The sequence below is a fragment of the Pogona vitticeps genome, chromosome 5 (assembly GCF_051106095.1).
Source record: "Pogona vitticeps strain Pit_001003342236 chromosome 5, PviZW2.1, whole genome shotgun sequence".
NCBI classification, from domain to species: Eukaryota; Metazoa; Chordata; class Lepidosauria; order Squamata; family Agamidae; genus Pogona; species Pogona vitticeps.
Genome location: NC_135787.1, coordinates 82927460 through 82941534, shown reverse-complemented (window position 1 = coordinate 82941534; position 14075 = coordinate 82927460). Strand labels below are relative to the sequence as shown.

The window sequence follows — 14075 nt, the reverse complement described above, 5'->3', positions numbered from 1 at the left end:
CTTTTCTTTATGTGGCGGTTGACCTAACTGAAGGGAGAGCCTTGTTGCCAAGGTACATATACCAAGGAGGAGGGGTCTGTACTAATGTATCTTTTTGCTGCTGCAGAATTTCTAGAATATTCCAATGAGGCTCAACGCATGTGCGGATTACCCATAGTCTGAATCACAGAGGTCCACTCAAAGAACCACAATTACGACAGGTAGGTAACCTGTCATTTTCTTAGTTGAGTTAAGAATCAGAAAAAATGGGCTCTGATCAGTTTAAGGAACAGAAATCAATGCAAGCACGTCTTAAACTAAACAGCAAGTTATTAGTGACTGAAATTCATGGGGAAATATATAATGTATAATACTATAATGTCTTTTTTCTTGTAGGCTAAGAATCTCATTTAAATGGATGGTACGAGCATTCTCTGGTTACTTAGCTACAGATCAGCTTCTGCTTTTATGGGACAGAATTCTGGGATACAACTCTCTAGAAATTCTTGCTGGTAATGAAAGTAATAGCTTTTATGTTATGTTATGTGTTGTCAAGTTGGAACCGACTTATAGTGACCTTAATAGGGCTTTCAAGGTAAATCAGCTATTTAAGGAGTGGTTTTATCAGTTCTGCACCCCTAGTGAGTTTCCATAGCTAAGCAGGGATTTGAACCCAGGCCTAGTCCATCACTCTTTCCACTACACCACACTGAGTATCTAATACCTTTTGTAAGTGTTATTATTTTTGGTGAAGAAACATGACATCATGTTGGCTGCTCTTCAAGGTATAATTTGAGATTGCAGGTCTTTTAAATCTTAGAATTGTACGAAGTGTGGCAGGATGGCTAAGGATGGGCCATTGTTCAATTTCTTCTCTAATACCAATATATTTAATACTTTCTGCTCAAAGAGTTGCCTTAGTAGGAGCTTGTAAACCAATTCTCCAGGGTTTGGATATCTTCAGGTGGCAGCTGGTGATACCATATGTAAGTGTTGAGAATAGGTACAATAAGCCCAGTCTTTTCCTAGTATATGACTTTTTTGTTCAGTAGGAGGAGACAGGGTCAACAAAGTATCTCCTCTCTTAATGCCTAAGGAAGCCAGATGTGGCTAAAATGGATGATTGGTAAGTTTGTACAGCATCAACAATCCTGTTTGGTGTTATTTCACAGTCAGGCTGGCAAAGCTGAATTTCTCACAGGTACTGTGTTTGTTGACAGTTCTGCTCCTTGGATCACTGAGGGGTTGATTTTTTCTGAAGAAGTTTAGCTCAAATGGCAATAAGATATGTAAAAAGCAAAGTCACTTCTCTCTATTATTCTCCCTAAACCAGATGATAAATTTCATACTCATGTCTCCTAAAATCAATGAAATTACTAGCTCAGTTTGTCATCTGTCAAGTGTTCCTTAGTGTAGGAACTGTCAGTTAATTGCTACAATTCCTTTATTGGAGTTACTTGGTTGGAATTTTCAAAGAGAAATACCATTATTTAGCAGCTTCTTGCAACATTGTAAGGAAAAAACGGTGGCCAAGCCATTAGATGTACATCCAATTTGATACATGAACTGATGTTATCAATCTGCTGTTGGCCTACAATAATAGGGGATAATCAACTCCTTTTATTTACCATTTATTTAATTAGAGTCAATAGGAGATAATTTCTTCTATATCAGACCTGGGCAAAGTGTGGCCCACGGGCCACATACAGCCCAAGAGCTGCTCCTGTCTGGCCCGCCGGTCATTGCTCCAGTCCGACCCGCCCGTCGTCGCTGAGTGAGCCGGAGCTCCGGCTCCAGTCACCCACCATGGCAGTAAGCAAAACTCATGAGATCTGACGCTGGGGTCTCGTGAGTTTTGACTGTTACTCTTGAGCTGCAGGCTGCGGAGCCTGCGGCTCAAGAGGCTGGAAGCAATCCTTGCGCAGGCGACGTGATAATGCATCACATCGCCTGCGTGGGATAGAAAATAGTCAGAGAGGAAGGCCACGGGGGAACAGAGGACAGGTGAGTTAGCTCAGTGTCGAGGGTTTTTTCCCCTCTTTCCCCCCTGTGGTGAACGAATTACAACACTCACATAGTTAACTCCCTAAAAAGTTTAAGGAGTTAACTATGTTAGCCTTGTAGTTCGTTCACCGCAGGGCCTCACTCAATGGGGGCCTATTACTACCCACAAATTGGGGACCTATTACTAGCCACCCCTGAACACAGTTCAGATTTTTCATGTGGCCCCCTATAGAAATTAATTGCCCACCTCTGTTCTATATAATGGAAGTGCTTAACATTGGATGGATCACACTTAGAATAGATAAGGGACTAATCAATTTAATGCATCATGGAGTTAGAATGTGCCTGGCCTTGCTCTCTTCACCTTATTCCCCATGCATCAGATATCTCAGTATTATTGTTCTGCACATTAGGCCCAATCTGCATGTTGTAATACACACAGAGTCTGTTTTCCATTTGATAGGCAATAGTGTGGATATTCCACAATGTATTCCCATTATCTATCCACATGATCACTTCATGAACAGTCCTTATTGTAAAAAGGAGTGGACAAATGGTGCAGATGGGGTTTATGTCCACTACAGTAACTTTATTGATTGGATTATGTGCAACCGAGTGGAAAAAGGACATTTAATTGGGGGGGGGGGGAATTAGATAGGGACAGAGACAGTCCTGTAAAAGTTCACCCTCTTTGAATTCTATGGTTCTATGTATCAGGACATAATAAAAATCATCTGATCCTTAGCAGGTCTGAAAATTAGGTACATACAACCTCAGATGAACAAAATCATGTGACATATTACATGGTGTCATGCTTCATTTTACAAAAATAAAGCCATAATGGAGAAGCCATGTGTTAAAAACTAAGTGCACCCATGCTTAGGAATTAAGAGGCTAAGTAGCAACCAGGTGCTGCTAACCAAATGCCATTGAGTAATTGATCATCAGCAAGTGTGACTACTGTCATGAGTTCAGCTGAAGATCCAGAACCTGAGGGGTTAACTATAGCTGAGGAGAATGCTGAGCGATTAGAAGCACAGTCAGCTGAATCGCCACCAGATTCTCCTCCCCCAGTAGCCAAGGTAAGGGCCAGATTTTGACAAAGACTTATGATGCAAAGGTCAGGGGATTGCCTGAATGCTGCCCGCAGAAACATCATATCAGCTAGCCCTATTGACAGAATGAAAGGCTTCCAGGAGTTCAGTGACTGTTTTACTATATAATCAGCTCCCAGATGGCTGGGAAGCTCATGGAAACAACAAGTCAATTCATCTGGCTCACATCCATGCTCCTGCTTATCCTGGACCCTCTCCTCTGGACCCCTTGGGCTTTGGACTCTGACTTCTGACTACAGTTTGTGTTTTGGCTCTGGCATTTTGGTATCTGCTTTGCATCTGGTGGACTTCTGACATTGGACTGGTTTATTAGACTCTTGCCTGTTAAAACCCCTGGGAATGTGACACCACCTCTATAAAAGCTGGAGTTTTAACAGTTTTATGGTGTGAAGCATTTCAAAGGAAACACCTCAGCAATGATTATAGTGAAGCAAGTGTTGCTGCCCATCAATCTGGGAAGGGTTATAAGGCCATTTCCAAACCATTTAAAGTCCATATTCTACAGTGAGGAAGAATATTCATAAATGGAAAACAAATTGGTAAAAATGTTGTTTAATCATAATAAACGAGAACAAGAAAAGTTTGTTGTTAAATATGATTTATGATTTGTAAAATGGTTAAAATAGATTTAGTAAAAGATACTAAAAAAAGGAACATAATTATAATAAATTAAAAGGGGATATTAAAAAGAAACTACAGGAATATACTAACTTAAAAGTTTCTTGGTTTGGAAAGATTGCACTGATAAAAATGAAGATTCTACCAAAATTTTATTTTTCATTTAGAATGTTACCAGTAAAGTTAACAGAAGATTATTTTAAATTTTGGCAAGGAATGATTAATAAATACTGTAATGAAGGGAAGAGAGCCAGAATAAATAAAAAGTATTGGTATAAAACAACAAAAAAGGAGGTATAGGCATACCAAATATATATATAAAAAATTTTGGCTAATCAGTTGAGGTTCATTGGGGAAATTATATATTAGATTAAAAGACTAGTTGTATAAAAAGAGATCGAAAGATCAAAAGAAACAAATCCTTCAAAATAAGAATATATCTTGGTTGAATTATATGCAATTAGAAAGATGGACTAATGAATGGGTAAGGAAGTATAAGAGTATATACCAAATATGAACAGTTTCTATTATTATATGAAGATATTCAAATGACTGCACCTCTCCAGCCCTCTCATAGGCTCATGCAAATCAGCTCATTACTATGAATGGCATGAGTGACGTGGGGCAATCGTCTCAGCCATGTTTGGTGAAAACCAAACATGGCATATCAGCACAAACAACTCATACCAACTGTCAAGCACAATGGTGGAGGGATGATGCTTCAGGCTTCTTTTGCAGCCATAAGACTTGGGCACCTTGCAGCCATTGAGTTGACCATGAATTCCTCTGTATATCAAAGTATTCTAAAGTCAAATGTTACACCATCTGCCCGAAAGCTAAAGCTTGGACTAAATTGGGTCATGCAACAGGACAATTATCCCAGGCGCATCAGCAAGTCTACAACAGAATGGCTGAAAAAGAAAAGAATAAAGGTGTTGCAATAGCCCAGTCAAAGTGAATACCCCAAGCCAATTGAAATTCTGTGCCAGGAGTTTCAGAGAGCTGTCCATAAACAAATGCTTGCAAACCTCAATGAACTGACACAACATTGTAAATAAGAGTGGGCACAAATTCCTCACAATGATGTGAAAGACTAATAAAGTCATACAGAAAATGATTCCTTCAAATTATTGCTGCTAAGGGTAGTTGTACAAGCTCTTGATCATAAGATGTACTTAGTTTCATGTAGGGTTGCCAGACGTCCGGCAAAAGGAGGACATGTCCTACTTTTGCGGAGCATGTCCTCCATCCGGCAGGCAAAACTAAAAAACTTGAAAATGTCTGGCTTTTGTATCTCCACCCCCCACCCCTCCCCACCCCTGCAGCCAAACCTCTCCCTGCTACTTCCTTGATTGCCGCACTTGTAAATCCTCCAGTTCTTTCAGAGAGATCGGGAGATAAGGTGGCTTGATTGTTTAGGGCTGCAGCCCCGGGCAATCAATCCCTGGCTTGTGGATGGCTGCTTCTGCCTGGGAGCTGAATAAGGCAGGAAGGTGCCAGAGAGATGGATGGATGGATGGATGGATGGAAACCTGGACAGGAGTGAAGTGAGTGCACTTGCTTGCCTGCTGGAGGGGAAGCTGGTCTGGGATTTGGGGTGGTGGTGGTTCAAAGCCAGGGAAATAGGGGTCGGGCCGGTCCCTCCTTCCTCCTAAAGCCGGGAAACAGGAGGCACTTTTATCAATCACCCCTTCTGCCCTGACCCCAACCCAACTCTGGGGCTTGTGCAGAGTGCGTTTCCAGGTCCAGGAGCATATGCAGAGTTATCCCCTATGCTTGTGGGAGCTAGAAAACACACACACACACACACACACACACACACACACACACACACACACACACACACACACACACACACACACACACACACACACACACACACACACACACACACACACACACACACACACACACACACACAGATTTCTCTCAGCTTGAGAAATTGCAAAAGGTGGAGAAAATGGCTTTGTGTGTGTGTTTGTGTGTCTGCAAATCCATTTTCTCCACCCTTTGCATTTCTCAAGCTGAGAAAAATCCACACCTTCTGTTTTTGTTCTGGTTTTTATAAAGTGTTTCAAATCTGTCACACAACTTTTTAAACTTTTTATTTCATTTTTATTAAAATTTAAAAAATCAATAAGTAAAACAAGGTGGATGGGTCTCCATTAAAGAAAGGAATAGATTGTCTCCATTGGTCCTGGGAGCCCAGTAAGTGTATATGTAGATTTGTTTTGTTTTTATTTTTTAAACATTTTTTAAAATACAAAAACACAGTGGCCAGTTGATTCTGAGTTTTGTAGTCCAAAAAATGAGTAGGTTGAATGGTTATGGTATTGCCCCATGATCAAACAGCTATTCTACCCAATACCTAATTCCAAGAGTGACATGCCCCCACCCCACCCTGTGCACAGAGCCCCCCACCCTAATGTGTCCTCCTTTGTCCTCCATTTTGGCTTTTTGTGTCCTCCTTTTCATACAGATGTATCTGACAACCCTAGTTTCATGTGCTGTTGTTCATACGAGGTTGTATTTACTAATGTGCAGCCCTGCTAAGGACCTGATGATTTTTATTATGTCCTGATATGTAAAATCATAAAATTCAAAGAGGGTGTCCTTTCATTTTCACATGGCTGTAGATAGTTATCTGGGTTTGTGGCTAAAAGACTGGTGACAACAGTTCAAGTAATGACACAGAGGATCTTTCTACTGGTGGCATGGCACCTTTGGCAAGCCCACCTCAGACAGATTCACTTGATTGATATCGATTTTTTGTAATGCCTGGCAAAGAGCTTTTTATTCTCCCGGGAATTTTAATAATTATTTTAATGCTTTTAGATCTATTTCCTAAATAGAATTCTAGTTTTGGTTTTAGTTTGGATTTTGCTTCTGGTTTACCAAAGTTGTACTATGTACTATACTTTCTTGCTCTATATTTTGGATTATATTTTACTTTATATTATTTTATCTTCTGCTATTTTGTTTGATTGTGATTTTGTGTCATATTTTTCATGTATTTGTATGCAACCTAGGAAAGTTTGCGTATTGGGTAGTCTAAAAATCTAAATTTAAATTAAATATTCTGGTTTTGTTATGCTCCTGAGGCAATATCCCTATGCCACATTTCTTTGAAATGAAACTGTCGCAAAATGCTATAACTGGAGTCCTAAAGCTGGCTGTGTATTTCAAAAACAAAATTATTATTCAATTGAACTTAAAAGTGGTTGGACCAGATTGTCTTCAGCAACTAATCAGACTAAATATCATGCATTCTTTTTCAGTCTTGGCAGCTGCTGTGTTTGCTTTCCGAGCAGTCAATCTAATGGAGGTGACATCACTGGCTGCGGCTGAGGTAAGGATACGTTTCAGTTGGGGAATATGGAAATAGTTTTTCACATATTGCCAATCACAGTAATTTAAGCTTCATATGTACATAATATGTAATGTGATGTTCTTTGCTGGAATACTTACCATGGCTAAAATATTATAGAATGTTATGAAAATACATGGATAAATTCATGAAATGCCTTTTACATCAGAAAAGAATTATTTAAAAACCAAATTACAGACAAGGGGCAAAATCCTGTTGGTGTCGTTAAGCTGGCGAAACTGGACCTAGGTTCCAAAAATAAGCAATTAAAATTAATTGAAAGCTTCCTGTGTCCCCCCCCCCCCCCGAATTTCCTAGGTCTCTCTTTTGCTCTGGGGAAGCCTTTCAGAAGATGTGGAAAGGGCATTTTAATGCCCCCAAATTATTACCAGATTGCCACCAGCAGTACTGATCCTAGTAGCAGCAATACTCTGGTGAGTTTTTTTTACTAAGAAGCTTTCAGTTTGTATAAATTGATTATTTCCAGATCCAGGTTACATTGGCATGACTACGCCAATTGGATTTTGTCCACTATACTAAGGTTATCATGAGGTTAGTTTTGGGTTTATTTGGTTTTTGTTTTTGCATTCCTTATGCTGCTGCTGCTTCCAACTCTTCTTTACCACTTCTGCCTCTTCTTCATTGCTTGCTCTTTACTTCTCAAGATGATCATATCCTGCTTGGAGAAGCACCAATGATGAGGCTGGATAACTGAGACTGGCCCTTTTTATACCCTCCAGACTGAGCTCTGCCTGCTAGCTGACCTGATTGGTCAGCTTTGAAAGTATGGAAAGTTTCTCCTTCCACACTAAGCATGCTCTGGAATGAAGAAGGCAAGTCCCAGCATAGTAGCTGCCATGCTGCCCCAGCCCCCCAGAGCCTAACAACAATAAAAACATATCCCATTAAGTCAGAGACCACCACTTCCCTTTGGCATGTGCACTGATGTTATTATATGGACTGTAATATTGATTATGTGGACTAAAATTTTAGAATATATGCAATATATGTTCTTTTGATTTTGTAAGTATGTCACATCCCAAATTCAGTTGTTGAATGTTTAAATCCAGCATTTACATGGCCGCTGGGTCAGCTCTACATCTCCTTTTTCCCAACAACAGTGGATGCCATTTTGTCCAGCGCTGTCTGGAGGCCGTATTACAATGGATGCCGGTGAATAGTCTGAGGCTGAACCCAGACAAGATGGAGATCCTGAGGGTGGGTGGCCCCACCATTTGGGGTTTGGGAAACTCCCTCTCTTTTGGGGGGTTACTCTCACCACAAAGAGTGAGGTTTGCAGCTTGGGGGTCCAGCGCTTACCATGAAAACTCAGGTAGCGTTAGTCGTCTGCACCACCTACTTCCATCTTCAGTGGATTGCTCAGCTGTGTTCCTATCTTGATGTTGCGGTGCTCACCACTCCAGTCCATGTGCTTGTAGTCTCGAGATTAGTGTACATGGGGCTACCTTTGAGATTGATACGGAAGCTTTAAATGGTGCAGAATGCGGCGGCCAGACTTCTTACTTGGGTGAGAAAACATCAACATATCTCCGCCACTCTGGCTGTACTTTATTGGGTGCCTGTTCATTTCCACATTGATTTCAAAGTATTAAAGATGACATACGGTTTAGGGCCTCAATATCTAACAGAATGCCTTCTCCCACCTAGACCTGCCTGAATCCCTTGTTTTAGCCAGGATGGGCAGCTGAGGGGCCTAATGCTGAGGGAGGCCTGGAGAGAAAGAACATGAAATTGGGTCTTCTCAGCAGTGGCCCTTTGCCCCTGGAAAAATCTTCCCCCAGAAATTTGTCTGGCTCCCTCTCTGGGTTTATTTAAGAGCAAACTCAAGACCTGGCTCTTTAGCCAGGTCTTCCCTCCTATCAATACCTAACTTCTTTATTGCCATCTTCAATTGTATTAATGTTGTTATTTTATTGTATTATTAATTGGATTGTTGTTAGCTGCCCAGAGTAGACTTCAGTCTAGATGGGTGGGGTAGAAAGAAAGAAAGAAAAAGAAAGAAAGAAAGAAAGAAAGAAAGAAAGAAAGTTTTAGTTCAGTACAGTAGCTCGATACTTCTTTGAATGTATTCATTTGTTTGTTTAAAGTATTTTTGCCTTGCATTTCTCCTTTAAAAGGACCCAAGGTGGCTTACATCATTAAGGGACCATATTTACAGCTAAAAGCAATGAGTTTAAAGAGGCAGCTTACACCATTAGAAGAAGATATTAAAGCTAAAAGTCATAAGTACACAAATATTTAAAAGGAACAAACAAATACCACTCTGAGAAATAGAAAACACAAACAATACTAAAAACTCTGTCAAAACAAATTCTGAAAATGATGCCTTGGAGGTCATGGAGCAACATCTTATTTAGTAATTTGACTAATATATATAACTGCTATCCTTTTGGTTCTACCCTTTCAGAGAGAGAGAGAGAGAATTACTATATTGCACCATTGCTATATTTTCCATTGTACCCATTTACCCATTTGTTTAGACCCTCATTCTCTACATTAGTACACGAATGCTGTGTATGAGAGTGGGATCTCTGCTATTTCTCTGAATGTCTCCACACCTTTCTGCTTTTCTCTGGGTCAGTCATATTATCAATAAGGGATATTTTTTCCCTTGAGAATTAAGAACTGGATCATTGAACAAGTCCAACCCATAAACTCTGCTTAGCATTGGTGAGTTAAGCATGTGGTGTGACATTTTGAGCAAAAGTTTACATAAAACAAAACAAAAACAATAGTGGATCATTTTTGCTGGATTTCTAGCTTCATTTGGTGTTCCTTTCAAGGCATTCCTGCAAGAAGTAGGCACTCCTCCTTTTAAATATGACTAGCCTTTCCCAAGCCTTTGCTTTAATCACTTGTGATACGAGGGCCTTCCTTCCTAACAGATCTGTGTAGCTGGCTTGCATTCCCAAAGCTTTCCATCCAAACTCACCTTTAAAGAATGTGTATCAAAACTAAGAATAAGTTTCTGATCTGTCCCTAGCCTCAGTAATGCTGGTGCTTTTAAAATGCCTGGTCAGACAAAGTTACATATGACTTTATCCTGGAAAAGGTGCATATCTGGCTTGTATCTCTGCAATCTGGTGTCATGGCTGAGGTATGTAACCTTTCCATACGTCCACCAGGCTGTAAGGTACAGGGCGAAACATGGCTTATATGAGGGAGAGGAAAGTAAGAGATAGCTTTGGTCTGTACAGAAACAGAAGAAGCCTAGTCTAATACAGTATTGTCCACTCTGGGCAGTTTACAACATATAGAACCACATGAGTAAAATACAGTCAACAGAACAAAGAATAATAGTAATAAAATGCAAATAAATAATACAATCAAAGCATAAAAAATACATTAACATAAAACATTCAAAACATTTAAGATGGCAGACCTAATCAGGTAGGCTAGCTAAGCTCAGCTGAGTTCACAGGTATAACATTTTCTAATGCCTGTGTAAATCACCAGGTTTTGGGTTGTTGTTTTTTTTAAATCACCAGTGAAGGGGCGAAACAAATTGCAGGGGGGGAGTTCATTCCATAGCCAAGGAGCAACCACTGAGAAGACCTGGTTTCTCATCTTCTCCCTCCGGGTCTCTTTCCTTGTGGTTTAGCATCTGCAGCCAGCCTGCTTGAGATGTTCTTGTAAGACGGCCAGGTCCTGTTAGAAGTAGGCATTCTGCCAGATAGTGAGGTCCCAAACTTTAGGACTTTATAAATTAAAACCATAACCTTGAAGCTGTCACAGGAATGGACAGGTAACCAGTGTAAGATGACCAGAATTGGGGTGATGAAATGATATTTATTCCCTCAGTAATCTAGCCACTGTGTTCGGGACCTGTTGAAGTTTCCATGACAGCCTCATGGGCAGCCCCACATGGTTTTGCAATAGTCTGATCCTGAGGTTACCAGTGCCTTGACCAATGTGGTGAGGGAGCCGATGACAAGGTAGGGATGCAGCTGGGCTATCAACCTGAGATGGAAATGGGCAGATTGAACCACAGATGCTATCTAAGTGTCCACAGTGTTGGGTCCAGTAGGACACCCAAACTATAAACCGTCCTTTGCAGAGAGAGTAGCATCCCCCAAAGGAAATGAAGGCACATAATGTTCAGACAGCCAGGGCACCCACGTAAAGGACCTCCATACTGTGCAGGTTCAGCCTCAATCTGTTGGCTGCCATCCACTCCAGTATTGTACCCAGACTAAGGGATGGGACGGCATCAATTACAGAAGGGTGGAAGGAGAGATACAGCTATGTCATCACCACATTAGTGACATGCCACTCCAAATCTCTGAATGACCTCCCCCAGCAGCCTTATGTAGGTATTAAACATCGAAAGGGAGATGATCAATGCCTGAGGGACTCCACAATCGAGAGTTTAAGGGGTGGAGACCATCTCAAGCTTCACTCTTTGATGCCAGCCCTCGAGGAAGGATTAGAGCCAGGAAAATGCAATCCTAGCAGTCCCCAATCCCAAGAGTCTCCCCAGGAGGATACCATGGTTGACAATATCAAAGGCCACTGAGAGGTCAAGGACCAGCAGGAACATTTTATCCCCGTTGGCCTCCCTCAGAAGGTCATCATGAAGGGCAACCAATGCCATCTCCATGCCATGAGGCATTCTGAACACGGACTGGAATGGGTCGAGGGCATTGGTTACATCCAAGAGTGCCTGAAGCTGGTCAGCCACCACCCTCTCCACTAGTTTGCTTTAAAAGGGAACATTGGTGACTGGATGATTGGTGACTGGATGATAGTTCTTACAATCATCAGCTGCCAAGTTTGCTTTTTTCCCAGATGGACCTGATAAGTGTCTCCTTGAGGGTTTGGGAAACCTGACCCTCAAGGAGAGATGCATTAATGATAGAAGCGGTCCATTCCATTCTTATCGACCTGGCAACTTTTAAAAGCTAGGCGGGGCAAGGGTCTAGGGAGGTTGTGGTGTCCCTAATCTAGCACGTTGTCAACCTCAGATGATAAAACAGGCTGAAATTGATGTAATATAACTGGACAAGCTGGTGCAGTGGATATCTCAATCTGATCTGCCAAAGGTGGTGGTCTGTGTCCCAGTAGATGGCCTCCACTTTGTTTTTTAAAAATGCCACAGACTGGTCACAGGTGAGACTGCCACATTGACCAGCCCTGGATAAATTGTGAACAATGAAGAATAATTCCTCTTTATGGTTTTGTGCCTCACTTATCTGGATAGTGAGTATAAAAGGATCTTCAGGCAACTTTCACTGCTGCTGAGTAGGCATTGGTCACGATTTTTGCGACTCCTAATTTAAGTACCCTCAGAGCCCACCTCCAAATGCTCTCTAGCCTTTTCCTATTTTGCTTCATTGCACGTATTTCTTGAAAGTACTGTGGGGCAGGATGGGCTCGGGAGAGGGAGTTTGGGTGTGATCATGTCAGCTGGCCAGGTGGCTGCAGCATACCATCTAGCAACCTGAGCACCAACTAGATCAGCCAGTGCCGATCCCATCCCATCCTGGAAACCAGTTTGACCCAGTAGCCTGTGAGGGCAGACCATCTTAATGGGTCCCATGTCCCCATGGGGGAGTGGGGAGGGAAGAACCACTGAGAGACTGGATTTTATCAAGTGGTGGTCCAGCCATGACAAGGGGACAGACACCAGGTCAATCACCCTCAGGCCATCCTTTCCCTGCCCTGTTGAAAAAACCAGGTCCAGCCACATGGGTAGGGCTGTTGACAAATTGGGACATGCCTAAGGAAGCCATTGTTTCTGAGAACTCAAAAGCTGGTCCAGAAACCTCAGTCTCAGTGTGGATGTTGAAATCACCCAGAACCAAGAGCCTGGAGGACCTCAAAAGTGCCGCTGAGACAAAGTTCGCCAGCTCTGAAATGGAGAGTGCTGGTTTGTGGGGAGCACAGTAAACCAAGACAATCCCAAATTCGTTCCTTGCCCCCAATGACATTTTGTAATAAAAATGTCCATCTCAGTTTGGGTAAGTGTAAAGCATTATTAAAGTCAAGTTATTATTTTCTGGGTGCTATCAGAGACATGTAGGATAAAGATTCATAATGTGCAGCTATGTTTAGATACAAGTGAAAATATTAGATCTGCACTCCTGATACTGCATATATAAAAATTCAGCTTACAGTACTTGATTCCAGTAGGGCCTCTCTTTGATGGGAATTAAGCATTGATCAAAATATTATTAATTAGTTTTATAGATTGTTCATGTTTTTCAGGAAAAAAATTGTGTCTCTGGTATAATGTAGTCATTTTTCTCTTTTATTCCAGGCTGTACTCGCTGATCTTTCAACTCTGAAAGTTGTGCCTCTTCTTCAGATTTTTCTATTTGCTACAGGCACTTGATCTTGCTCAGAGCTACTCATTGCATTACTAGGCTTTCATCAGATGCTAAGAATAAACTATGCAACACTTTAATTAAATCAACCTCAAACGTTAATGCTCACACTTTACAAAGGGTTAAACCACCTGGAAATCATCCCAAATGCTATTGCATGTCAACTGCTGCATGCTCCTGAATTTTAGCGAAACTGAAGCTCCTGGATGTAATGCAAGTCAAATACCTTGTTGTCCACTTAAATCATATTACTCAGTGCATGTACAGAAAGTAGTAAAATATACGTAATAATTTGAGATCTGTGTTTCCTCTCTGCCATTGTAAGGTAGGGGAACACATTTTCAGTAGTTATAACCCATTATCCTGTCATACCATCTGTCATCTTCAAAATCTTGCAGTACTTGAATGAAGTATTGAACATTAAAATATATAATTTCATTGGCCAGAGTTCTGTTATTTAACACATGCTGGTGCAATTCTATTCACCTACATTTCATTGGTGAATTGTCAGTTAAGAAATTAGCTCTTGTATTTCTCATCATACAAGAACTGTGTGACCTAGAACAGCGGCCTCCAACCTTTTTGGGACCGCAGACCCCTTTGGGGGGGGTGGACTCCATGTGGGGGGGCGGGGGCACCCCTGCT

General features: G+C 41.4%; 1 protein-coding gene across 5 annotated transcripts in view; it reads left to right on the top strand.

Annotated features, from left to right (window-relative positions):
* TBC1D19 (TBC1 domain family member 19) overlaps positions 1-13868 on the top strand; it is a 122531-nt gene extending 108663 nt beyond the window's left edge. For 3 of the 5 annotated variants that reach the window (XM_020780408.3, XM_073001115.2, XM_078394040.1), the window contains 3 exons: positions 376-491; positions 6995-7065; positions 13364-13868. In XM_020780408.3, the coding sequence (XP_020636067.3) occupies positions 376-491; positions 6995-7065; positions 13364-13438 (262 nt within the window). In that variant the 3' untranslated portion in view covers positions 13439-13868. Of the gene's footprint in view, positions 1-375; positions 492-5041; positions 5264-6994; positions 7066-7401; positions 7518-13363 lie in introns of those variants that run through there. The other 2 variants (XR_012087589.2, XM_078394039.1) reach the window with 2 other exon arrangements.
* Positions 13869-14075: the final 207 nt, after the last annotated feature.